General features: G+C 38.4%; 1 protein-coding gene across 1 annotated transcript in view; it reads left to right on the forward strand.

Annotated features, from left to right (window-relative positions):
* The first annotated feature begins 236 nt into the window (after positions 1-236).
* Positions 237-27,530, forward strand: part of ITGA8 (integrin subunit alpha 8) — a 100,716-nt gene continuing 73,422 nt past the window's right edge. The window contains exons 1-11 of the mRNA XM_030445969.1: positions 237-527; positions 750-874; positions 11,550-11,650; positions 14,431-14,554; positions 16,778-16,839; positions 17,824-17,869; positions 18,835-18,960; positions 20,096-20,140; positions 23,114-23,157; positions 24,172-24,228; positions 24,413-24,465. Coding sequence (XP_030301829.1) covers positions 331-527; positions 750-874; positions 11,550-11,650; positions 14,431-14,554; positions 16,778-16,839; positions 17,824-17,869; positions 18,835-18,960; positions 20,096-20,140; positions 23,114-23,157; positions 24,172-24,228; positions 24,413-24,465 — 980 coding nt within the window. The 5' untranslated portion in view covers positions 237-330. The remainder of the gene's footprint in view (positions 528-749; positions 875-11,549; positions 11,651-14,430; positions 14,555-16,777; positions 16,840-17,823; positions 17,870-18,834; positions 18,961-20,095; positions 20,141-23,113; positions 23,158-24,171; positions 24,229-24,412; positions 24,466-27,530) is intronic.

Consider the following 27,530-nt stretch of genomic DNA (forward strand, 5'->3'; position numbering starts at 1 on the left):
AACGCTGCGTTGTAGAGGAACAGCTTCCCCGCCGAGCCACCGCGCTCCCGAGTCCCCTTCCCAGCACCTCCCAGACTCGCCGGCTGCCGGCGGCACCCGCGGGTGCCGAGCGCGGGCCGCCAAGGGGCGCCCGAGTGCACCTCGCCCCGCGGCGGCTGAGGCGGAGGGTGAGCGGGGCCGAGCCTCCCCCGCCGCCCCCCGGCCCGTCGCCAGCGCACGGCGCTGCCAGACCGCCCCGGCACCGCACGGCTGCCGCGCAGCTGCGCTCAGCTCCCCTGCCGGACGCTGCTGCCTGCTGCCCAGCGGGAGCCGGCCGCGGAAAGGGCGAGGATGCTGCGCCTTGTCCGCGGGGCCGGTCACTCCCGCCGCCAGCAGCGGCTGTCCCCGCTGGTCCTCCTGTCAGCGCTGCTCTGGGCACCGCCGCTGGTGGCCTTCAACCTGGACGAGGAGAAGCTGACGGTGTACAGCGGGCCCCCGGGCAGCTACTTCGGGTACTCGGTGGACTTCTACATCCCTGATCACAGCACGTGAGTGCCGCCGCCGCCGCCGAGCGGGCCGCTCCCCTCAGCCCCGGGTCGGGGGGTCCCGGCTGTGCCCGAGCGAGCGCCGCCGGGCTGGAGGGGGACACTGAGGGAGGCGGTGGGCAAACGGCGGGCGGGTCGCCAGGGTGACAGCCCCCGGGACGCTGTGCTTGGGGTTGCCGTCCGTCGGTCCGGATCGTCCCGGTGACTTCTCGGTGTGTTTCGTAGAGTCAGTGTCCTGGTGGGAGCTCCCAAAGCCAACACCACGCAGCCAGACATTGTGGAAGGAGGAGCGGTGTACTACTGCGCCTGGCCCGGCTCCCAGTGCCGGCAGATACCCTTCGATAACACCAGTAAGTCAGCTCCGGACATGGTGCGCGTTGCCCCCTCGCCCGCAGGCCCCTTCGGGCACAAGTTCCTCCCGCGCTCGGTCTGGCCGCGTCACTTTGTCACTGTGATCTGAATACCTGCAGTGCGCTAGAGAAATCCCGCTCCTGGGTGTCCGTATGCTTGGGCTCTGGTAGCGAAGGGTTTAGTGGTCACCAGAGAAATAACAGGAGTATGACCGTCAGGATCTGTGCGTAGTTCATCTTCATAACTGTTCCTTGTTTCTTTATTTCTCTCTTTCTTTCCATATCTCACACACTTCTCCGTATCCTGGAAGTCACAGGATTGCCAGTCTTAGCTTTCATTTTCAGCAGGGCATTTTCTGTCTGTGTGGATGGATGAAGTACATCTCATGGCATACTTAATTCTTTTCAGAAAGCAAGAATTTTATTTCAGAATATTGGAAGCTATATGCAAACTGATTTAGGCACAATGTAGATAGATTATACCCGCTTCCAGAATACCAAGACAGATGTTTCTTATTTATAGGGTACACACGTTTTAAACAATTCAGGCTGTTTCTGTTTTCTGTTGTCTCTTTATAGGTCTTGAAAATAATTTAAGCCTAGTGTTTGCAGGGACTTCAAGACTGGTTGTCTTTATTTTGGCAGACTTGGACAGTTTAATCATGAAGCAAAAGTTACCATTCTTTAAGTTATATTTAATCTTAACATTTGTGATCTATTTAAATACAAACACAATACAATTTTTTTTTTTTCTGAGAGCACAATTTAAATTGGAAGAGCTTATTTGAACGCGGCATGTAAGCAGTGCAGTTCTTCACCCATTCCAGCCTCCCACACATCCTAGTATTATGTTAGTGTCTAGGAACTCAGGATGACTCTGTCATCATGATGGCCATTTTTCAAAACTGGGTAAGAGTTGTTCCTGTTGGTGTATGTGACTACTTAGTCATGGCATTTAATGTGCAGCATATGGTTACATATAAATGTTACTGTATGGCCACAGACACTATGTATACAGTATTGTTATGATGTGCCCTGAGTGTACATATTTAAAATAAAATCAGTTTAGGAAGTATTTCTGTCTTTCCATCTTATGATGAGATAGTTCAGGTAACAGTATTGAAGTATGTTATCTGTATAAAATAATTTTAATAGAAAACTCTCAGGCCAAATGAAAATTTCATCACACTTTTTAAAAGGATGTTTTGAAAAATGAATGAAAACCTAGTGATGAAACCTAGAAGGATATCTGGCTTTCCTGTGAAAAACTCCAGAAAAGTTGACTGAAAAGACTCAGGACAGCTCTGTAGTCCTGGCAGAGATGTCCTTTTGCAGATGCCATGTTTTAAATAATGGCACAACCATGGGATGGTGAGTAGGTATATCAACAAATCTTTGGACTGTATCACAAAATTATTCTTCTTGTAATCTCCAAAGTGTGGTTCATTCAATCTACCTGAGACTGTTTTTTAATGTCCTCTGGATAGATGCCTGACTTCTAGACAGATGAAGGTAAAGCAGGGAGAGTCCGTTGTGTACATATAAATGTAGTGAAATGAGGCAACCAGGTGCCACTAATTCCCAGGGAGTGGCATGAGCTGTGTTAAGCTCACCTGTGCCTGATTAAGGCAGGCCCTAACTGCGCATGAGCAGGATTAGGTCCTGCCTTAATCAGGCACAGGTGGTCTTAACACAAGTTCATACCACTCCCTGGGAATTAGTGGCACCTGGTTGCCTCATTTCACTACATATAAATTCATTGTACTTGGAGGAGAGACTGCAGTATAGGTTTAGCAGTGTTCTTATGAGTTGTCTAATTCCTGTACAGAGGCCAGTAAAGGTGTCGTTTCACTAATACCAGCAATGGCCAGCTGCCTTCATAGACAGGGTCCCAGGAAGGTTTGCATAGCTTGTACCAGCACACATTCTTCATGGCCAGCAACGTAAGGGCTACCTCTCATACATCTTAGTTATTACTCTTTGCTGACTTATGGATGTTTATTTCATGATACTTTTTCTCTCTAAAACACATTACTTAAGTGAGTTTTCCATCTTTTGCTGTCTTCCCCCAAACAGAGCCATCCTCTTAGTCTCTAGGCTGGTCTCTAAACATTTCAAATAGTCTGATACATACATACACTTCCTTTTGAAGCCTTTGGCTGCTGATGTTTGGTGGGACCTAGAAAGTCCTTAGTAAATATGAGGGATATTTTCAGTTCATGGTTCTTTCTTATACAGATACCTTGTACTCACTATTACTTCTCCCTACAACATCACTCAGAAATGCTGCTATTCCCATTTTATATTTATAGCTCCATTTTTATATTTATTCAGACATAAAATTCAGTCTGGGTTGTCAGGGATCATACAGGAAATTGGTGATGGTACTGGGAGCTGACTTAGGATTTTTTCTTCTTCCTCCACTGCCTTAACCACAAGATCAGCCTTTCTCCCCAAGAAATCCACCCAATAATTATTATAAGACTGGAAATTCAGCTCTAGTAGCTTTAATTTTAAAGATTAATGCTCGTGCCTCATAGGAGATTTTTTAAAGTCTTGGAAAGCTTCGGGAATGTTTTCTGAAACAAAACAGAAAAACAACAGAGGCTGCTTCAGAGCTGGAAGATTTCTTTTAATTTTTTTGTGCGAACCTTCCTTTTTGAAGAACTTTTTTCTTTACTCTAACCAAATAATATCAGCTTTTCCAATTAGATTCACTTAGTACAATAAAAGAAAAAAATGCTGAATAAGTGCATTTTCAACCAAGATCAGAAGGAAAATTGAATGGACTTTGAAAGAGAGAGTATAATGTAACACTTAAAAAGCAGTGTGGCCCAACAAATAGATAAAGAATTTAGTAAATCAGCATTTAATGGAGGACTTCTATCAAGAATTTATAAAAGAAAAGCAGAATCACATATACTGTATCTCAAGATACCATGACACAGATATGTGGTATTACTAACTGAGATTTCCACTATTAACATAAAAATTCAAGAGACTAATGTGTCCAAGTGGTTGAAAACCACTGGTTTAAATTCTATATGATCATGAGGGCTCATGTCTTCCATTTCTGAGGGCTGGAAACACAAATGAAGCTTGGGTATGATGCATTCAATGGAAGTTATGCTATAGCATAGAGTGTTTGGGTGTTACTTGGACTTCTACTGCCACAAATAAGTGTGTAAGCAGGTACCTCATTGAAAAAAAAAACTTAAATAACTGTACCATTTATTTCTTTGTTTTCACAAAAACATTAGATCTAATTTCAAGAAAGTTTCCTTTATTTGCAAATGCTTTGATGTTTGTTTTTTTAACACTATTAACATCTCAGTCCTACTAGATTAAAACAGTGAGGGCATTGATTCTTACTCTGTGATGGCTTCCACTAGTAAAAATTCTGGATATTTTAGAATATGGTGGGAGAGATGTGGAGTTGCTTTGTACTAATTAATAGCTATCCTGATATTGAGATGTTTACTGAATAAATGGATCGATATGCCTTGTTATAGGTCTGTTATACAAACTAAAAAGGAATAAAATCTCTCTCCACAAGCATTTAATGCTTGTTAAGAAGCAATGATGAACAAGCTCATGAGTCATGGAAGGAAGCAAGAAAAAATGTGAAGCTGCTTATGAAGTATATCTTGCCTTAGATGGGATGCTTTTTCAGAAAGTGATTTGAGGGAACTAAATAAATGATAGACACCTTAGACTTTCTAGGTTAATATTATGGTGGTAAGCACTGAGCTAGAATGGTTGTCTTTGGCTCTGTAAAGACTTTTTGTTTGAAGAGTTTTGTTTTTCTCTGTAAATAATACATTTCTATCTTTAAAATAACTCAAGTTTTAGGTTAAAGAAAGATATTCTATATGTGCATGTCAAGGAGTACTGAAGGGAGAATGCAAATGCTAAGCCTAAGTGGACCTGACATCCTGACTGGTGAAAGACAACTGGGATGTTCCTTAGAGCATCTGACACTGCAAGGGTTGCAGATAACCTCCATGACATTATGCAGGCTGTGATACTCAGAACTAAACTCTATTTGTTGTGTCATATAAACCTTAAATGACACAAGACAAATCTTTATGGCTGGTGAAGCTCTGTTCCTCTTTCTTTACTTTTGGTTTTTTTGATGTTTTTTTTCCAGGAACCAAGAGTAGGCATTGCACTGGTTACTAATGCAGAGCCAACAGGAACATTCAGTATTCACACAATTCCCAGGGGATGATATGAAAACACCTTTAAAAATGTGTTATTGCTTCTGAGTACCATTTTCTAGCTGTCAAACACAGATTGGTTCCTTATTACTAGCAGAGTAATAAGGATGCAGAGGAGCAAAAGGGAATACAGTTTTGACATGCTGTAGGATTTGGGCTCATCCATCCACAAGCAAGTCATGTAACTGAACATTCCCACATGGGTTGGCAAGCGATACAGCCTCCAGCTAGGAAGGGGCTTTAGCAGGAACTCTCCATGTTTCCTGGTCTAGATACAGCACTGACTGCGGTCCCATGTTTGCAGTGCTTAAAAGCTCCCTAAACCTGGGTGCCAGGGCCAAGACTCTGGGAAGAAGCTGAAAGCAGTGCCCCTGAAAGCACAAATAATGCTTTAACCTGCTCCATTGCAGCAGGGAACTAAGATAAAGTACAATGGAAGGGCTTTTAGTATCCCCTTACTCCAGGAGATGCAGACTGAGGGGCAGAAACTCTTCTCACTTGTTGCCCTGCTCTGTAAAGCTGTCCTGTTGCATTGCAGTGTAAGGCTATGGTACTCTTTGAAACTCAATGAGAGGACAGGGGAACAAGTGTTGGCATTGTATTAAAGAGCTGTGGTATGTCTTTTCTCTCTTACCTACACAAAGCTTACTTCTCCTTTTCAGTGTCTCCATTATGAAATGAGGTTTTACTACTTTACTATTTCTGCTTTAGCGTCAAGGTAGAATTACCAAATCCTTGTATTTAAGCTGGATGCTCTTCCATTCAACTGCCAGGAGAGGTAGCAGGAGAGCAATATGAAGAGAAGTTCTCCCAGCTTGAATAACTGGGGAACTTCTGAACCACGCCAAGCATCTTGCAGCCAGAAGGAAATTTAAATGCCCCCTGAAGTGCACTATTGCATTTTAGATCTAATAAAAAGGTAATAGTTCATATTTCAGAAACTCATTAAAGTGGTCACTTTTAATTGTAATACTTAAAACAGACTGTAACAAGGTTTTATGTTTTAAATTAGCCCCTAACAGCAGAATTTGAGATACAACTTGTCCTGCGTTTCCAGAACCCATTGGGATTGTCTTTGCTGTCAGTTAACTTTACCAGTTTTAGTAAAACAGGTTAAATTTTTCTGAACTAGCTGGAGAAAATTTGAACAGCCTCTGAATAGGAGCAGGGGAGGGGGATGTATATCAGTTCTGGCCAAGCGTGCAGTTGATGAAAAACATGAGCTAATCTGGCCAGCAGTTGAGCTGCTTGTAACAGAACCCAGGTACTGTATAAGAAAAGGATGTATAGTGGGACTCCAGAGGTTTACTTACATGAAAAAATCACCAGCTGTAAAGATGGTAAGATTTTAGGGAGAACTTAGAATTCTATGATAAAACAGAATTTTTATCTCAAGAGAAAGTGCTGAGGGAGAATTTTTTGTACTTTAAAAGTTGACACATTTCATTCTACTATGCCAGTAAAACCTTATCTAGAGCCTCATGGTTCACTTGTAGCATTCTAATTTATTAATAGATTCTCATAGGTTTCTTTTATAAGTCTCAGCCTTATCTAGAGAAGGGGAAAAATACCCTTATCTGTGTTAGTTCAAACCCTGAGGTCTTCATTTGTTCTTGATCAGATTGTACTTAAGGAAAAAAATACCACTGGGTTTGATGATACTTTTTTTTTTCTTGATTCATGGAATGAAAGTCCAAATAAACCTCTCTAGATATGATCTATTAAATTAAAATAACTCATATTTATAGCATCCAAGGCACAATAAAAAACCAGAAGTTAAATAGATATTTGCAGAATCCGATAAATCTAAAAATAGAAGCAGCTTTTCTCATCATACCAGGGTTCTACATGTCCTTACTGGCTCTAAACAGCATTAATGTTGAAGGCAATTGCTTGGCTTGGTTCCCTAGATCATAATCTTTAGCTTTACAGTTGCATTCTGTCTCTCTGTTGCAGGTCTAGTATCAGTGACCCTGGTAATGTTTCTGACTTACTTATGCTTAGTAATGGGTGGTATGATTGGAATCCTTATGATGAAAAAAAAAAAGTACCACTGCCATGGTAATAGGGTTGACAGGACCCCTTCTCTCCCCTCAATTCCAGAATACAGGACCATGTATGGCAGTACAAACCTTCCCTCTCTTCCCTGCTGTAAAGGAGGACCATAATGATGCATCAGGGCTGATTTCAAAGTTACATTATGTTGCTCAGAGCCTTGTGTAGCCAAGTTCTTAATCTAACCAAGGATAGAAATGCCACAGCCTTTCTGGGAATCTCTTCCAATTCTTAATCACCCTCACCATGAAAAGTATTTTCTTTGTACCTAATCAGAAATTACTTTGCTGTAACTTCTGTCTTTTCCTATTTTCCTTTTGCTGCATACCTCAAATGGAAGTTCGGGTCTCTCTTCTCTCCTCTTACTGAACACTGGAGTAAGTGCTAACAGATACTCTTTCACTTTTTGTTCTTCAAGCTAAACACCTGCAAGTCTTGTACTGGTGTCTCAAAACTGTATGTAGTATTCCAGGTGTTGTCTCCATGTGAGAGGGATATTCACTTTCCTTGACTTACATATATTTATATAAATACGGAAAGGTTGAGGTATTATTCAACTCTGTGTATATATATTAACCAAAAAGAATTGCAGGTGTATTACATAGCCAAATACAGGCTTTTTGCTTCAATTAAATGTATTGTTTGCCCATGTTAAATTTGATAAAAATAGTTTTATTTGCTTTTGTTCATTTGAGTATTTTCAAATTATAATAGATGCTGCATTTTTACTTCTAGTTTTCAAGAGCTGAATGAATCACAATGAGCCACTACTGGTGTTTGCAAATAAATGCAGATCCTGATTACTACAACAAAGAAATATTTGTAAAAGTAATGTTTGATTCATGCCTGTTAACCAATTTATAATGTGCTGACTCAGTGAGAGGAGACCAATGCCTGTAGAAAGCACTAAATTGAGTCTTATATGTGCAAATAATGGATTTGCATTAACACTCCAAGTTCATGCTTTAATTCCTAAAAATTAATCACTGCACTGTTGTTCTTACATAGGTTTGCATTTTACTGTCTGGAATAAAATTTTTCTACTACTGTCCAGCTACTACTTTGGCAATTTGAGGAGCCTTCTTCTCTTTGGTAGCCTCTAGGTACCTCAAGACTGAAAGATTGAGTGTAGGAACAATGATTTTGAGGATCATGTTTCACCATTTCCAGAGCTGCTTCTGCAGCTGGATCATGGGACAGTACTAATGTATAGGAGCCTTGGCTCCTGCACTAGGGAATGAGATGCTTTGGGGTTGCTGAAATGTAGTTTAAGGATATCCTTGCATCTAAATTTATACATCTCTCTGCTCTGTGTATATTCCTGGTTTTCTGGTTCGTTGTCTGTGATACAGCCTTAGGCAGCACAATTAAGATCAACTCCAGGGCAGAGTTTGAAGCCAGATTTGTGAGTCATCCAGGCTGTTGACCATCTGGAACAGCTCCTGGGCTGGCTCTGAAGCAATCCAGCTGGTACTCAAGCACTCCCTGGACTGCTCTGTGGACAGGCTCAGGCGTTGAGCGCCCAGCCCAGCTGCTGCCTTGTATTTGAGCTATCCTTGCACAAGTGTCACGTATTGTAATACAAGATAGCCTGGACTTCTTCATAAAAGGGGCCAGGCATTCTCTTCCAGAAGAGAAGATGAATTTGAATCCAACCTGAATTCAAGCCAAGTTTTTCTGCTCGCAGAAATACATCTTAGCTTATGGGTAAGGTACAGAGCAGACAGTGCCCCCTCACTCAGTTCCCCATAAATAGTATAAGGAGAGATATTTCCCTGTCATAAAATGATATTGTCAGGATACAGATACGTTATTTTTTAAAATGCTTAGATAACACCGTTTTGAGGGATGTACCAAACCCAGAAATAACAACTCTTTTTTAAAATTTTTTATCAAAGTAAATTAATAGTTTTTGTCTGAGTCATCCATGGCTATCTACAGTTGGCAAAAAAATAAGTGCTTTAGGCTGCAATTCTTCTGACCTTCTTAGACATTCACTTTAGCAGAAGAACTGTGCCCTAGATCATGTGGTCAGTTGTAAGTGGATGACTAGCTCAGAAATAGGCATTTACTGTGGCATCATTCAGAGCTTTGTCAAATGAATATAGTCAGGGCACAGTAAGGTAAGGACAGTTCACATGTATTCAGACAAGTTAATTGTGTTCTTCATTTTGACAAAGTTATGGGGAAAGAAGTAGCTGGTTCACACCAATATGAAATACTGAGTGGTGGTTAAAAGATTGAAGTGTATTTTAAGGTACAAACTCATAAACTGGGGATATGACTCCATAGATCCAGCAAGGACCCTGAAAAAAAAGTGATTAGAGAATTTCTGTCAAAAGGGATTTACCCTAGGGAAAAAAATCTATGTATTAAGTTCTTTGTCTGTTACATTTTACTGATTATATTATAATGAAAATCCCATGCCACATGATGAAGGATTTATACAACACTATATGCTACTAAATAGGGTGGATGTGCATTTACAGTTCTTGCAGAAATTACTAAAATTACTAGTTTTAAAAGATAACTTCTTTTCCAATTTTACTATAATTTGCTGGTCTACAAATGTGCTGTTTTGGTGGCAAAGATGAGTTCTTTTTAGTTAGAATACTGGTTGTGAGCATCCTGACATCCAGACTAGCTGTAAGATGACCGTGGCTGATTTTCAAGCTTCAAATGCTTTGTTATTATCAAGGCCTTATATATGGACATTGATCATGTTCAGATCTGCTGGAGCATTAAAAAAAAGAAACATTTGAATCTTGAAAAAAGTCCAAATTGGTGTTGCCAACAACTAGGTAGAAGGTAGCAGCTCCTACAATGCATTGTGTTCAAAGTCACTGTCTCCTCCACTCTTGAAGTTTGGGCCTAAGTTAAATAAAATGTAGTTGAGTGATTTTAAATTATTCTTCCTGAATTTTTAGGATCTTATTTATCTAAGCATGGATTTCCATGCTAGCTCCTGTAACTAATGCAGCTCAGAAAGAAAAATTTGTGTGAAGGAAGCAGTTCTAGCAGAGACATTTCAAACTTTCACAGATTCATTCTCATTCGACTTAACCTTCATGTTTATTAGAAAAATAATAAACAGAGTATAAAAAAAAGAGACTATAACAGAGTATAAAAAAAATAGAGTACCTTTGTTCTCCAAATAAAATGCATTTTTCTTTCTAATTGAGTTTATATCTGTTACATTTATGAAGTTACCACCAGCTGGTCCACCATCCTAGAAAAGCCTTCTATTCCTGTCACGCAAATCCCAGGAAGTGTTGGCTTTTATAAAGGTGACAATTATACCAGCTGCATTTTTCCTCATGTTTTAAAAACTGCATGTAAATCCGTACAATATAATCTGATATTTTTTTCTTCCCTACATTCCAAGGTAGACAGTGTATGGTTTTATTTTCACTGAGAGTGAATAAAAAGGATTGATTCTTGAGAAATGTCTCCTGATACAAACCAGAAACAAACATAAGGGAATGCAGATACAAGGGGGAAGAAGTAATACCCTGCTTATGTATAAATTGAGAAGTTCATTAGGAATGACTGGTAAGGAAAGAGTATAGCTCGTGAACACATGGGAAATCAGTTTACTTCAGAGAACTGAGGGTGAAAGGAAGGGATGTCTGCTTTTTATTAAAGCCTGAAATGCATTCTAATTGGCCTGAGTCTTTGCCCAGATGGCTTCTCTTATGCTGACATCTGCAAGAGTGTATATAAAGCAACATTAAGAAGCTGTCTCTTGTGACAGTGTGTACACATGTAATTCTGTTAAAAACTAAGTCCTTTGCTATCTGTAGTGTTGGTCTTTGAATAAGCATGCTGAGAAATGTCATTTGTTTGACAAAAACTAATTATGGAACATGCTTTTTTTCACATGGAAAGTTTCTACCACCTATGAGAAAAATTCTTAGGGCTTTTCACCTATTTTTGTTGCCTCTTGTTCATTTTTCATCATAAACTCCAGGTAAACTCTTTTTTTTTTTCTTTTTTTCTTTTTTTCTTTTTTTCTTTCTTTCTTTTTTTCTTTTTCTTTTTTCCTTTTTCTTTTTTCTTTTTTCTTTTTTTTTCTCTTTTTTCCTTTTTTTTTCCTTTTTTTTCCTTTTTTTTTTCTTTTTTTGTAGAGGAGTAGCACAGGCTTTCTTCTTTCAGTGCTTGGAGTTTTTTTCTGAAGTTTAAGTATAATTATTTTGAATATTCACATGTGATTTTAAACAATTTTCCACTAAGCATTGAAAAGGTTGAATAACACTAGTATGCCCATTTTTTATTAAGTGCTCGGACAATGACTAGTGGATGCAATGTAACAAATAAACCTCTTCATTTGTCTATGTAATTCACAGGGTAATACTTTTTAAAATAAGCTGTCACCATACTGCTTTTTTTTTTTTTGTCAGACAACAGGAAAATTAAAGTCAATGGCACCAGGGAACCAATTGAATTTAAGACAAATCAGTGGTTTGGGGCAACAGTCAAAGCTCATAAAGAAAAAGTTGTGGTAAGTCTTACGCATTTGTTATTCTTTTAGAGATAATATTTATTTTTCTTGAATGTGTATCTTCAGTAGCTCTCTGTATGTAGATAATGGAAAGAACTGTATGATTTTGCATGAATTATGAGGCTGATGATGGTATATGTAACTCAGACAACAAAGATGTCCATAAAATCAAATTAACCTGATCAAATGAAGTTGATCCCACTGCTACGTGAAAATAGCAGAATGCCATATTATAATGAATATGAATTATTTTTTTTTAATAAGAAATGGACATATTTTAGAAATAAATAGTAACTGATGTTGTAAAATGTTTTGTATTATGAAGCTTTATTTGGAATGTTAAATGCAGAATTTAATGGAAGGCAAAAAGCTGTGCTGAAGTTAGGCTTTTTTTTTTTTTTTTAGTTAGGCTTTTCTCAGTGGTGACCAGTGATAGGACAAGGGGTAATGGGTGTAAATTGGAGCATAGGAGGTTCAAGTTGAATATTCGGAAACATTTTTTTACTGTAAGGGTGACAGAGCCCTGGAACAGGCTGCCCAGGGGGGTCGTGGAGTCTCCTTCACTGGAGACATTCAAAACCCGTCTGGACACGTTCCTATGTGATGTACTCTAGGTGGCCCTGCTCTGGCAGGGGGGGTTGGACTAGATGATCTTTCGAGGTCCCTTCCAACCCCAAGGATTCTATGATTCTATGATAAGTTCACTTACTAAAAGAAGGAAATGACCTGGTTCATGACACTTTTATTGTTTTGAACATCTATGTCGTGGCCATGGCACAACAGGTGTAAAAAAGTCATGAAAAAAATCTCCAAGATTCCTGTCAGAGTGCAGTGTCTGTTTTCCAGCTTGACTGAATGGTCTACCTGTATTGATAGAGGACCCCAGCAGAGGGGAAGTACTTCTACTGCTCAGTAAAGTAGTGGTGATGCTGCTCATACACTGACATTTTATGTTTGCAGTTTATACACTAAGGTTTACACTGCAATATCGCTGAAATAGTTGTGATAAGAATAATTAGTTTTATTAGTTTTCACAAAGCAGTAAGTTGTGTCTTGAGGTTTACTTAAAACTTCCGATTATTACTTCAGAAGTAATCATAAGGGAAGCAGTACCCAAAGGAAATGCTTTACCTTATATAGTAAAACTTGTGGTTAGCTAGGGGAGGATTTTGACATAAAGCTAATGAGTGAAATATCATTTTATTCTGTTACAGAGTTGGGTAAATGGAAAAATTCTAAAAAATTCTAAATACAGATGAAGATTTTTCACTTTATGTACTCTACTAAGCAACTGTTCACAAACTGAAATAGAATAGTTGCCACCATTTGGTGAATCTTAATCAAGGGAGCAGAAAACCTCATCATGGACTGATGGGCTGTGCCTGTAGTGACCAAACTATGTTATGCTCCTGATAACTCTGACTTCCTGAAACAGACATAGTCCACACTTCTCAGGCAAAACTTGAACAGTGAAGATAGAAAACTTTGTCTCTGAGATTTGTAGACTGAAAGGAGAGAGAAAGAAAATAGCAAGCTGTCAGAAACTTCTTTTTTACACTACGAATGTGATAGTAAACTGCATTATTGCAGCATTATGAACAGGTCAGTGTTTATTATTACACTGAGTTCTTGGTCAACCTGTTTTCCTTAATGTCAAATGTACCTAAAATCACCCTTGCAGGACACATACTCTTTGTTATACTCCAGTTTTGCTCTCTGGTATATTTTAATGTCTAAGGTCTTCTAGACAGGGGCATGTTGACCCAGTTCCTTAAACCAGTGTGCCAGAAGCTCTAACCTGTGGTAAGCTCTGAGTAGCACAGGGATTCATCCATCTGGAACTGATTGCAAAACTAAGGCTTATACAGTAATGTGAATAATAACTATGTCTTTCCAGAGGTAGATGGATTTCTGATTGGAAAATGAGACAAGGTAGGACATGAATGAAGGGTTTGTTTGTCTCTTTCAGAGGCAAAGTTGTAAGAAGGGAGGCAGTGTCTTCACTCTGTTCCCCCAGCCCCAGCAAACTGAAAAAATTTTAGAGCACAGGAACTCCTGAAGAATGACTTGTATATCTGACATCTTATCTTCTTTATTTTTCCAATTATCTGAATTAATTTTGATAATGCCTTTCTCTACATAACTTTTATCTATTTTATAATACAGAAGTTTAAATATTAGTCAAAACTTGCTTAGCAAAAACCTGTTGACTTGGAGACAGTTGAATGCATTATATATGTATCATCTCTCCAAAGGTTTGAACCAGGAGTTTACAAGATGGCAGACAGTCTGATGGTTATATCACATACAGTATCACACAGCACCCTTAGATTCTGCAGAGCAGAATCATAGCAATTCTGCTGGACGAGCCACTACCTTACTACCTGTCAGCACCAAAGTACGAATGTCTTCAGCCACATGCATGTGATCTGTGTCTTAAACTGTGGGATCAAGTCCTGTGCAAAGAGCAGGGATACAGCAAACATATTACTTGTGAGGTAGGCTTAGGGGCTATCCATAACATAGGCTTAAATGTGAGCTGTAGCCCTTAACAAATTTCACCTGCCAGGGGCCATAATTGAAAGATCAGACTGTGTTTTTTAGGTTATAATGAAACTATAAGAAGCAATGGTCCTGCATTTTCTTCTGTCAGTTTTGATCATTGCTATATGGATGACACAATACCAGAGAGACTGATTGTACACAGTTTATTAAAAGCTATTTGCCAGATGTGTGTGTGAGTGTGAAAAGTACATCTGACATAATTTCTGTTTTGGTAGGCTTGTGCTCCCTTATATCATTGGAGAACCCTTAAAGATAGCCCTGAGAAGGACCCTGTTGGCACCTGCTATGTAGCAATTCAGAACTTCAGTGCCTATGCTGAATATTCACCTTGTCGTAACAGTGAGTATTAATAAGAACAGTCCTCTGTTGGAAGAAGTGTTTCATTATTTCAGTCTTCACACAGTCTTGACTAAATGAAGTTTACTGCATGGCATTCCTGCATTGGATGAGGGTTTAAAGAAAAATAAACATTAAATTATATGGTTGGATTCTTTATTGTTTAATTGAAAGAGAAGAAATTAAATAAATTTAGCTTATGCAGTTATAGCGATGAGATAAAATTGGTTCGATTTAAATGGCTTTAAAATATAGCAAACAGATCTAGATAAGAACCAGACAGCATTTTAAACCAATTATTCATGCTTAATGATGAGTATAAATCTCTCATCACAGGATCATCTGAAGACCAGACTCTGCACAGAAGCACACAAGCCTGTATCACCATTCATGCCAATATAATCCACAATAGCTCATTTATGCAGGACTTACAGCATAGCAGAAGTCATACATTTTAGCACTGCTGTTCCACACTCTTCTCTTTGCTGTTCTGAGGGTGTGGTAGCCACCTGTGGGCCATGCTTCTTTGGGGAATAGTGGAAAACCACGTGTATATTAGGAACTAAGTCCAATTACCTAGAAGGCTGCAGTGGCATACATTAAATTGTATCAGTTCTTCATTAGGTTCAGCATCCTATGTCTAAGTATTTATTATGATTATTAATACTCTCATTACCCTAATGCTTCAAATTATTAAAGTCAATATGAAGTTTCCAGTGAATTTAATGAGCTTAGGGCTGGGAAGGGTCTACAGCAGTTTCTGCACCCACAGATCAGTGAATTTTTCTTCCAGTTGCTTTGCTAAACTTGGTGTATATAGGACAGAAAACATGATGGGCTTAACTATCCTTTCCAGGGGAAAGCCTCACAGCAAAGCTATGATGTTGTTCAGTTTAGCTGAGATGGGTAGCTATTTAAGTTGTACATGCCAGCCAGTAACACAAGAAACCTGAATGTAGTTCCTTGTCACATTATGCCATGTACAAAGACCCTGCTCTTGCATGTGCACATGGACTGATTTCAAAACACAGTTTAACTTTTCCTCTGCTGCAAACTGTGCTCCTATTTTCAAGTTTCTCATGGACTATTTTGCCAAGAAAGTAACAGCCATTTTACAGAAAAAGTAGACAGTTCACAGAATTAAAAGGTCTCTTTCCTGTGAAAACCTAGAGACAGGATCACATCATGTAGCTAGATTTTCCTGACATCTGATAGGTGTGTGATGGTGTGTCCATGGTATACTGGAAAATATTCACACATACAATAATGTAAGATATTTGCTTGTACATTCACTGTTACTCTGTGCCTTTTTTCACATTTAGTACACCTCTAAACTGAGTTGTGCTCTCAAGTCTTTCTTTTAAAGCCTAAGCCTTGTCTCTGGGTGGATAGGTACAAAAAAGAAGGTGAATCTGTAAGAAATGGTGACCATAAGACCTCTTTCACGTGATATCTCAGTGGGGCTTCACCAAAGGCTTTTGCTATTTGAAGAGAGAGTTCAAGTCACCACATCCCTGTTCTCTGTTTCCCAGTCCTGCAAGTTGCTAATCCTGAAGATTCGAGCACTCCAGCACTCATAGGAAAGCCTCAATATACATGCAAACACACTTCATACAAATATATAAGGATTTGGAGGCTAGAAACAGAAATGGACAAAAGTTGGAAGGATGTTCCTGCATGTACAAATGTACATCCAAAGTTATATTTCGCTACAGCCCTCATTGAGCAAATGTGTTTCAATTAAAGGCCTGGCCCTTGTGAAGGGGTAACATAGCAGGAGCGACAAAGAAGTTGTCTGAACATTGACCCATGCTGACCCATCCATTATGTCAGTATTTTTTTTAGTATGCCTTAGTAAACACTTATTTTTTGTGCTTATGGCAGAGCAGACTGTGGTGTCCATTCTAGGATTTCTTGTTTACTTTTGTAACTGCAGCCAAATGTAATCTGAATCCCTCGTTGTTGCAAGGGTCCATCCTTGGCAGTGGCAGAAGAAACTCCTGAGTAATTGGTGCTTTATTCATAATCTTCACTTGGGGGTTGCACGTTCAGGGTCCTGTAGAAGGTCTTGATTGTCTCTGATCTAAAAAAAAAAAAAAAATTGCACACATCCTTTCATGTATTTTTGTAATATTGCATTTACAACCTTACAGCTGCAGAGGTGCATAAGCTGTCTGCCACATGCACTATGAAATCAATAAAATGCTTATACTTTCATAATTGCAGGTAATGCAGATCCTGAAGGACAAGGCTTTTGTCAAGCAGGTTTCAGCTTAGATTTTTACAAGGTGAGATTTTGCTTCTGATGTACTTTGAGCATAATTCTGATATATCCCCAGTGTTCAGTCACTCTCAGGGCTCAATAGTTTATCCTTATGCAGTTGCATATGAAAAGTTTTGTGAAGTTTTTGCAATTTCTTTCCTCCTTCATAAACCTCAAACCTTCTGGTTTCATTAATAAATAAGTACTGCATTCAGCACCTGTTAGTATCTTTGCAGTGCTCCATTCTGGCTATTCTCAGTCTATCTTAATAAGGAATTATGCAAAAAAATGTATGTGCTTCTGTCTCAGTGTGCCCCACACACACTGCGTTCTAGAGACCTGACTTTCCAGCAATTGTGTGCAGGCACCATCTAGTCTTAAAAAGATAAAATAGCTTGAAAGGATGCTTTTGGAGGCAGACTACTTACTAAGGCCGTTTTCTTGTGGAAGTGAAAGAGGAAGTGCTCAAGAGAAACATTCACTCTACATGCCAAGAGGGTCCAGAAACAACATTGTGGTCCAGAGAATATACTTTGCCACTATTGTTATTATTTGTACCATTATTACAGCACCAGGAGCTCACACAACTTTGATCATTGCCATCGCTTTTGGTGTTCTGGAGCTACATTGCTACACTACAAATAGCTGTGGAGTAAAGACCTCACTGTAGGGTAGATGAAATATATTTCTCTATGAAGTATTCCTGTTATTTCACTGCATGTGAAGATGCTCTTTTATGCTAATGTTGTTTTGTTACAAATAATCAGCAATTTTTACAGTGCTATCTTAATGCTAAATTAAAAAAAAGGCTTTCATTTACATGAAGATGTCCTTAATGTTATTTAACTGAGGATTTTTCTGCACATCCATGCACCTCCATCCTTTCCTTTAACAGAGCTATTATCTTTTCATGATTCTGACACTCTTTTTGTCACTTTTTTTTTTTACCATGCATGCTTAATTTTGTCTTCTTTTGTTGTGTAATTTTATTCAATTCTGCTTTTTGTAGAATGGAGACCTGATAGTGGGCGGGCCTGGTAGTTTTTATTGGCAAGGTATGTTCTTCTGGCTGCTTAACTTGATCTAAGAAGTTAAGCATAAAGTATTTGGAAAATGTTTTTCTAGATTTCCATTGTTTTCTCAGCTTAAGATAACCGGTCCCTGGTCTTATTTTCAAAGAATACAAATCAGAACAATGGCTTTACAAGCAACTGAGCATAAAAACAAGTCAGGGAAAATTCAGGATGTAGGTTGTAAGGGAAGTGAAACAAATAGAAATAAATATTTTCTGTTGGCATTTCAGCACATTTGCAATTTAATTAATAAGCTGACTTTTTTCCTGGAATACTGCAATTTTAAAAATAGCTAATTTTGTCACAATATTTGTCACTGTTTCTGAACCAAACCTTTTATTGCTATCTGTATGTTTTAAGTTCATTTGTAGCATCACTGTAGTTTCCAAGATCTAGTTTCTCATGTAGATAAAACCTGACATGGTTTTGGTAAAGGGTAGAAAAGGTATTTTTTCTTTAACCTGTTTGGACATTATGATATAGCTGATTCCTGGGCTGTGCCTACCCACTGCTCATGTCAGCCTCATTGATGTGGGGTTTTTTTTTTGCATTATGATCAGAGGATGATCTAGTTGATTATTATTGCAGAGAATTCATCTTTGAATTTCCTATTCAGAAATTACTTCTATTGGACTACTACATTTGTACTGTACAATGTCAAAGGTAGCTGAGCCTGAAAATGATTGACTTTAGTTTGAATCAGCACCTTGAAAAGGGTCTGAAGGTGTCTTTGTGATGGTTCACTGAAGTCTCAATGCTTTGTTCTATTGACTTTTATGTAGTCTTGAGACTTTCAGAGTAATAATGGAGAAAGATTGAGAGATGCCTACTCTTTATGTCTGTGTTACATTATCCTTTCAGCCCTGTTCTGGTGTTCTGCTAAGCCTGTTTTGTAGAAGCTGGCTCTCCTTTATGTCCCTTTCACTTACTGAGTTGTCTGATTCCAGGTCAGGTAATCACTGCAAGCATCGCGGATATTATTGCAAATTATTCTTTCAAGGATATTCTGAGGAAGTTGGCACGAGAGAGGCAAACAGGAGTGGCACCACCCTCATATGATGACAATTATATGGGTAAGCTAAGCAGTATGTCTGTTAGCAATATGTTCCAAAAGCATGGGGCTTATATAAATGCAAAAACAAGCTCTAAGTTACCAGTGTGCCAGTTCTTAAAGGATTTAAACATGTTTTCCCTTAAGCACAACAGCAAATCTGTAGTTTACTAGTTATGTCAATGAACTTACAAACATTCTTAAAATTATGCACAGCAACAGAGTTTGAGGGTTGAGATCTTTAGTGATTCATTAGGTTTCTTCTTACTTGATCTTAAATAATTAAGCAGAAATCCAAAATTTTTCTATTTATATCTTCTTTCATTCCAAGTCAATAGATTGAGTAGAAAATAATTCAATTTGAATAGATAAAAAAATATACTAAAAAAATATAGTATAGTATTTCTTGAAGTGCTGCACAGGTACTCAATTTATTCTCATTGATATATAAAAGATAAAATTAAAGGAAGCAAAAGTCAGTTTGCTAGTTATTCTGTAGTCAGTCTATTTATTCTGTGATGCATAGAAAAAAGGCTCTTTATATTCCTTTGTACTGATGTCTAAGAATTTCCATGTTATTCACATGTCCCTGCATGTATGACAGGTTTTTACTTCACAAAGGTGCATCCATTCATCTCTGCCCAGGGGTTTGGAATTGCAGTCCCTGACACCATCCGAAAGTCTTTACTCTGTCAGTAGCAATCTCCCAGGTTTACTAAAGCTCCAGGAGGTACTTAACTACATCTTTGGAAGTCTATCTTCCATATAGAGCCAAAACAGAATAATCACACATTACAATAATGTATACCCATATAGATCTAAAACAAGATACACATTGCAGTTCAGTAATGAAGGCCTGAAGTGTGTCAGTAGCTGTTAGGGCAAACACCGTAGTACCTGCTGTTTTTTTCAGGTAAATGATTAACTATTAATGATTTAGAAGTTAGTTTTTTTAGAAAATAGATTTATTATACATTCAGACCTACAGTTAATTTGGTCATAATTATTTGATAAACAATTATTTTTTTCACACAGATTTAGTATACTAACATTAGAAAATTTGCATTCTGGTGATCAGATGAACAGAAAAATCTGATTATCCTCATATATTTTCTGAAACAAATAGTTTATTTGCTTGTAATTTTATCTTTGAACAGGATACTCAGTGGCTGCTGGGGAATTTACTGGAGATTCTGACCAAGGTAAGAACCTATATACCTAAATGGAAGTCATATGGCTGTGCACCTGTTGAATTCCTCAGTCTCTATGCAGGAACAGGCCTTTTACATGTTTGAAACACTGATGAGACATAAGCTACCTGTACCCTGTATTCTGAGAGGCAAATATTTCCTTAGAAGGTATAGCATAACAGAGCAGAATTTAAGTAACCCAAAATTCTGATTCTGTTATGGTATTGTGCCCATGCATTTGTTTGGCAGTGTGAGCTGATAAGTGGAGCCATCCAAGCTGACTTAACTTAGCCAGTTTACTGATCAGTCGTAGTGAGTGGAGCCAGCAGTGCAGTCCTGTGCAGTCTGTCAGTCCATACACAAGTTACTTACCTGCACAGAGCCTGCTGAGCCTCAGCATCTGGCCAGCCAGACGCAGTGTGGCTTTGAAGTGTCTGTGTATGCTGAAAGCACACGACTGACTGCCACATAAATATCACAGCCCAGGCTAGGAAATAACATTCAGCTGCTTCTGAACAGAGGCTTGTGTCTATACCAGCATGGTAGCTCTTGTTGGTGGAAGCAGCTCTTGGCTCTATGGAAGTTTCTTTAGTTCCAGTTCATTTCTCGAAGGGATGAGGTGTCTGAGACAGTTCATTAGCTGACCATTTTCATACACTATGTTTTCCTGCACAGGAATGATGCAGTAAGGAAAAGTTCCCTTGCTGCTACCCCAAGCCTTGTATTTAGCAACACAAGACCCAAGAATTTGGTTCCTTTTTTAAAAAAAAACTGGGTTTCCAGGGAGAGAAGGCATTCTACAGGAAGATGAAGTGTTCAGTTAGTCCTTTGAATTGAGAAAAGCTGAGTGCACATGAATGTAAATGTCCAAACATAGAATCACGCCTCAGAATTTTTAAAAGTTCTTGGATCAAGTGAATTTGATATTTAGAATAATTTGCATTCAGATAGCAACTCTCATAAAAAAAAGAAGCAGACATCTCAGACTTAAGCATTGCTTAAAGACATCACCACTGTCAAAACGTCACCTGAAATGTTTCATGATCTCTAAAACACCACCTTCTAGGATTCTCCATTCATTATTAGATAAAATTGAACAATGTGCACTGATGAACGGGTTATAACCAGAATTACAGGATTAATACTTTTTTAATGTGTAGAATGTCATTATATAACTTAAAATTCACACTGAAATTCAAGTTGTTCTCTCTGGCAAAAGGTGACACAGGATACTTATTAATTTCACATGGCCAGTGAAAACTTCCTTGAAAGGTGACAGCTCCAGTAGTACAGTTCTGTAATTTTATAAGGACCAAGTCAGAGCAATCCGTCCTGCAAGGGCTAGGTCAGTTATTTCTGGAATACCACCAAGGCTTGAGCTAAATACTGTCAGTACTTAAACCTCCCTTAATTGGTGTAGTGAGCTCATAGGACCAAGCACTGTAGGAGGAGAGCTAAAACTAAGCTGAACCTTGTCAGATTTTTAAGTTGTAAAATAAGTTCTATGGCTGTGTTAGAAATTGAACACTAATTTTCCTGTCTTTGCAAGTTGAATCCAGTGTACAAGAAAAGCTCCTGTCACAGCTATCTTTTTATTAGATTATGTTAAAAATTAATCAGTTATAAATAGAAATTTATTTAGCTTTTTTCAGTTGTTCTGAAATTGTAAAGGATTTCAAAACATATAGTTAGCTGAAAATATCTGTGATCCCTGGTGTTTCATACCTTAGGAGCTGTTTCTTGTGTAAGGCTGGTTGTCAGAAAGGCTTGAATTACTTAAAGGCTGGCTTTCTTCAGAGGGTGAACAGCTCCACAGTCTTACACTCAGAAAGTAGGTAGATATATTCTTCATTTCTGCAAATGAAACAAGCTCCTCACAACTGCTGCTTAATTCCTGCACAGTTTGTGTTTCCTGTTCTCTTCCCCTAAGGATTTAAATTTTGATCTGCGCACTATAGTGTGAAAAAAAGATGTATATCCCTGGGAATGGAAAACTGCATCCACCTTTTGGGGGTTTTGCGGTTTTTTTTTTTCCTTAATGCATACACACAGTTTTATAATGGCTGGTTCCTGAATCAGTGAGTCACAGGAATGATTGGCACAAAGAATTGCATTGTTGTCTGACCCAGCAATCATCTTGTGTCCTGTTCAATCCTTCATTACTATATCCATCCCTTCCTTTGCCAAACACATTCTAGCACAGTGGAGTACATAAACCCAGAGGGGGACAGAGGAATTCTAGGTCAGTACAGGAGGGTGTCGGAGGTGCTTTGGGATCTGAAGTTTGTGCTATTGTCTTCTGATGTCAGTATCCTTGTGAGGAAAGGTTTAGACAGCAAGACTGCAGGCTGTGACTTGGTTCTTTTCTTCTTTCCCCCTCCTCCCCACTTTTTTCCCACTGGTTCTTTAGGATTTCTCCATTGAGCAGAATTACATCCTAGAATGTTTCATGTTCTTGTTAAAAGGATCCTCAATGCCACTCACAAAATTTCCTTCTAATGCTTTTAGTTAGCATGTGCAGATCTTGTCAAACACATACATTGCATCAAGCCAAATAACAGATGAGACAAACTGTTGTGCAGGCAGAAAGAAAAGGAATATCTGTAAGGACAATTGTGTTTAGCTTCTGTACTCAAGCATGTGATACCACAACAGATTCTGGTTCCATCAATGCACAGCTGTTGGGATAACAAGCTAAATTGTACTGAGGGCTTTATTATACTGTACTATGCTAAGTAGGAGATCTAGGGAGAAAAAGATTGCTGGATGTGTGTATTCAACAGTTAGATACAATATTTCATGTGACTAGATGCACTGAATGAATGTCAAAATCTTACGAATTAATACCTTGAAGTGATTTTCAGTTGTTCTGATACAGATAAGTCAAATTCCTAAGATTTATAAGGAATAAGTGGCACGGGATGCATGTTGCATGCAGCACTAAGATAACATAACCAGTTCACTGATGATCATTTATCTTTTCAGAGTTGGTTGCTGGAGTCCCGAGGGGAGCACAGAATTTTGGCTATGTATGTACTTGACCCACATTTTTACCCTTTTACAGTGAGATGGCAGTTTGAGTATTTGGAAGACTAAAGGCTACATTGTATTTTGTGCCTTTTTGATCCTAAAATTTCTTATCAGAGAAAACTGCCAAACTGCCACTGCCTTTCACCCTCAGGCTTACCTTGCTTGGTTGAAATGTCTCACTGGTTTGGGCTTTGAATATTAAGCATTTAGTCTGTTCTGAAGTCTGTTTTCAATAGCCAGTTACAAGCATGTTTTGGGTATGACCAATACTGCTATATCCATCCAGGGTTGTCAGACCTGAGCTTACCTGTACCTTAGCATATTTCATGTGCAATGCTGTGTCCATGGTGGAGAAAAGTCCAAGTACAGATTATTCATACCCAGGCCTTATTTTCAGTGCTCTAAGTATAATACACTGATTACTGGGTACAAAGTGTCATAGAAGGGAGAAAACAATATACGTATGTAGGTGCATCTTTAACCCCATAGGAAAAAAAAGAGTCAGCACTAACCTGACTGGGAAACAGATATCCCAGCCACAAATCCATTCTCTAGTTTTGTGATCCAAAATACCCTCTGTCTCTGGAATTTACTCATAACATTTTTTCAGAGAAAAAAAAAGTATACATATGTTTTTATTTATGTATTTTTATATTTCTTTGCTTTAAGCTCATGTTCTCATGCCTAATAGTTTTAGTCACTGATGAACAGATAGCTTTTAATTTGTTGCTGTTTTGTATCCAGTAAGGAAGGAAAATAGTCTTTCCTCTTTTTTTTTTTTTTTTTTTTTTTTTTTTTTTTTTTTTTTTTTTTTTTGTGCGGACCTGGGATTCATAAAAACTTAGTGATTTGTTCAAGACTGTACAGGAAAACTGTGGTGAGACAGTAAAGAATCAGTGTCTTTTTTCTTGGCCACTTGGACCACCCTTCAATGTGTAAAATTGGTTTGCAGTGATGTTATGCTGTATCATTTCCATGTAGGCTTGAAACTTTCTGTGTTTTTCTGTCACCAGGTCTCAATTATTAACTCTTCAGACTTGACCTTTATCCAGAACTTCACTGGTGAGCAGGTAATGTCAAGCAACTACATGAAAATATTTTATCTCTAGAGGATATAATTTCATTAACATAGTTTCAAGAATATATACAATATTTTTTTAGAATTAATAACCATAGAAGCAAAGAGGATTATCAATTAAATTTCTAAAAAAAAATTTCTGATATGAAAGCCTATCTGTTGTTTTTTATTTCCAGATGGCGTCTTATTTTGGGTACACTGTTGCAGTATCTGATGTTAACAATGATGGGTAGGTTACCAAACATACTCAGTTCCACTGAACATTCATGGAAGCAATGCCTGATATTTCTTAATAGAGGTTCTCAGGTGCTTCGTACCTCAAAATGCTTCTCTTCGCTTCTCTGCTTTTCTAATTCTAATCATTCATATAGATTTGTCTTTGTGCAATCACACTGGCACAAGTAGTAGCAGACCTAGTTTGAGTGAATTTATCTTCCTTAATTCAAAGCATTTTGTCAGTGAGAATGTCCAAAATCTTAGGAAATATACTCAGGTAGAGGGGTGAATAAACAGTGCTGGCCACTGCTGGGAAGAGAGAGATGAAAGTCCAAAGTTCATTCTCCTGTTCTCAAAAGCAGGTAAGTCCTCTCATTTGTGGACCATCCACAGCTTCACTTCTTAATTTTAAAAGCTTTCCAATGTCATCACCTCCTTTTTTCAGCACTTGCTGGCTGGCCATCCTTTTCACTCTCTTCAAGACTAAAAAGTGTCTAATGGTCCATAATTGTTGTGAGAAAGATTGTTCTTGTCTGAGAGGGAATTCTGCTCAGCTCCTGGGGTCTAAGACACTCAGATATTTCAGGCCCTGTGGAATAAAGTGCTTGCTAACTTTTGAGTTCATGTAAAGTCTGATTAAATGTTCTAGAAGATATGACATTAGTAAGTGAATATTAATGCTAACTTTCCAGTTTAAATCCTTGAAGCTCAGAGTCTTGGAAGTCTGCATAGGATTGTACTCTGAGCTGTGGCATACTCTTATCTATTGCAAAATGCCTCCAATGTGTCTATTTTTTTTTTCCATGTGATTATTTCTTATTAGTTGCTTAAACATAGTGCATTAAATAATTATTCTGGGCTAAATCATTTGTTTCCATCAGTGACTACTGACCCTTTGAAGAGTGAGGAATACAAGAAAAGATAAATGTAACAAGGTGATAAACTGTTACTGCAGTTCCAAACCAACCCACCAGCCAAAGAAAAAGAAAAAAAAAAAATCCTTTGCTGTTTCTTAGGACAGTTTCTGTCATGGTACCAAAGTTTTTGAAAGTTCCTATATTTATGATATACAGAGTTAGGATTAATTTATTCCTGCCATAAAACATTACTCATGTGAAAGGGTGTAGTAACATTGTTCTAAGTTACAATAGACACTCATTAGACTTGCAGGGTACTTGTTCCTTAACTTCTCACTGAACCCAACTATTTCCTTTGCAGGTTATTTCCTGTGAACCATAGGGTTACTTGGCAGGTCAGGTATTTTCTGTGTACATCTGTGACCACAGTTTATGTCAATAATATAATCAAACTGCTGTTGAGACGTGTGTGGTCTCCCAGTCTATATCTTAAAAGAAATCTAATTACTCTCTCTGTGATCCAAACAGCTCACAGAAAACAAAACACAAAAAGATATACTTGATAAACATGTCTGAATAGATATGTAGTTTGTCTTTGCTGGTTTGCAAATAATAGTCAGTAGAAGTATTTATCTAAAAGTGAGAGTAAAACAGGGAGAGATTAAAAAAAGCAAAAGGGAAATGACCACTTCAGATTCCCTTATGGGTTGTTTCTTTTGTAGCTAAAGACAAAGGAGGTAGTGAAGATTTATCAGTAGGAAAAACCTGATTGTTATATAAAAATATATTAGGAATTAATAGGAATGGTGCTTTGCTGTAACAAGACTGAAGATGTGGCTAAAAGATTAGGCTTGTCCTAGGAAACAAGTTCTGTGGACCTTCTGTTGAACTGCTGGAGCAGGTGTTCCAGGGTAACTCTCAAGTTTATCTGCACTACATCAGGATTTTAAGCAGAATAGGGAAGTAGAGGGTATTATTTGAGCTACCATTCACTCACCTTTGGTAATAAGAAATCCACAACTAAACTTGACAAATCAAACTTTGCCATCAGTTTGAATGCTACATTTCTAGTAAAGAGGAAAGAAAGGAGAACACTTTTAATTTAGACTGAAACAGTCCAATAAAAATAGTGGAATAAACTGTTTACTGGTCTTTTATTTGGCCTATATCAAAGCTTCCCATAGTTATACTTTGACCTTGTGACATTTCCCATACTTCTCCTTTTTATTGCTTGGCAGGATACAGGGGAACTGCGTACGGTCTCAGCAGGTGGTCAGCTTGTCTCTTTTAAAGTTTTTGGGTTTTTTTATCAGAAGGGAAGCAATACTGGATGGTTACCTTTCTGTGCTGGAACAAAAATAAACATATGATTTATGTTAACTGCAGCCTCTTAGGCCAATAGTGAAATAAATATAATAAAGAAGTTCAAAATACCCCTACAGACTGAACTGCACTTTATGGTTTAATATTACTGTTCAGGGGCTTTTGCTTTGCTCCTGAGGCCTTTTAAACAGGATAATATCAACCTGAATTTGGCTCTGATTTTGTAAATATCAGCTCCTATAATTATAAGCCAATTGAAATATCCTCTCTCACCAACACAAATGAATAATTCTAATCCCATAGGAACATATAACCCTGGACTATTTGATGTCTAAATATTTAAGTTGTAGGGGCTGGAAAAAGCCAGGTCAGCAGCAATTGCTCATTTATTACCCACTTGGAAAGAAAACAAGAATAAGTAAATGAGGGTCAGAGAGAGCAGGGTAGCTGCTGTGACAGTGAAAAAACAAAACAAACAAACCCCAAACTCTAGAATTCCATGCTATTTTTCCAGGGGACATGCTGAAGCAGCTTGTGTTGACCTACAGAGCTCAGCACTGACATAGGAGGGGGGAAACGAAGTGGGTCAGGAAAGGCAGACTTAGTGTGGGTGGAACATGCCAAGACCTGGTAGGTGGGAAGGTAAACCAAGTGTTGTAGTTGTTCAGCTGGCTCTGCTGCTCTTAAGTGGTTTAGAAATATATCAGTGTAATTCAGATGGCTGCCTGCCTCCTACCTTTCCCTCCTCACATCAGAAGATGAGCCATCTTAGTTACAGGCTTCTGGGCTTCTGGCCCCTGCTCTCTGGACTATTCATGCATTTTGTACAATCATTGTACTTTATTGTAACGAAGCAGGTTTTTCTAGCAAAACAACCCAGCACTGTGCACTTCCAGCT

The sequence above is a fragment of the Calypte anna genome, chromosome 2, assembly GCF_003957555.1.
Source record: "Calypte anna isolate BGI_N300 chromosome 2, bCalAnn1_v1.p, whole genome shotgun sequence".
Taxonomy (NCBI): domain Eukaryota; kingdom Metazoa; phylum Chordata; class Aves; order Apodiformes; family Trochilidae; genus Calypte; species Calypte anna.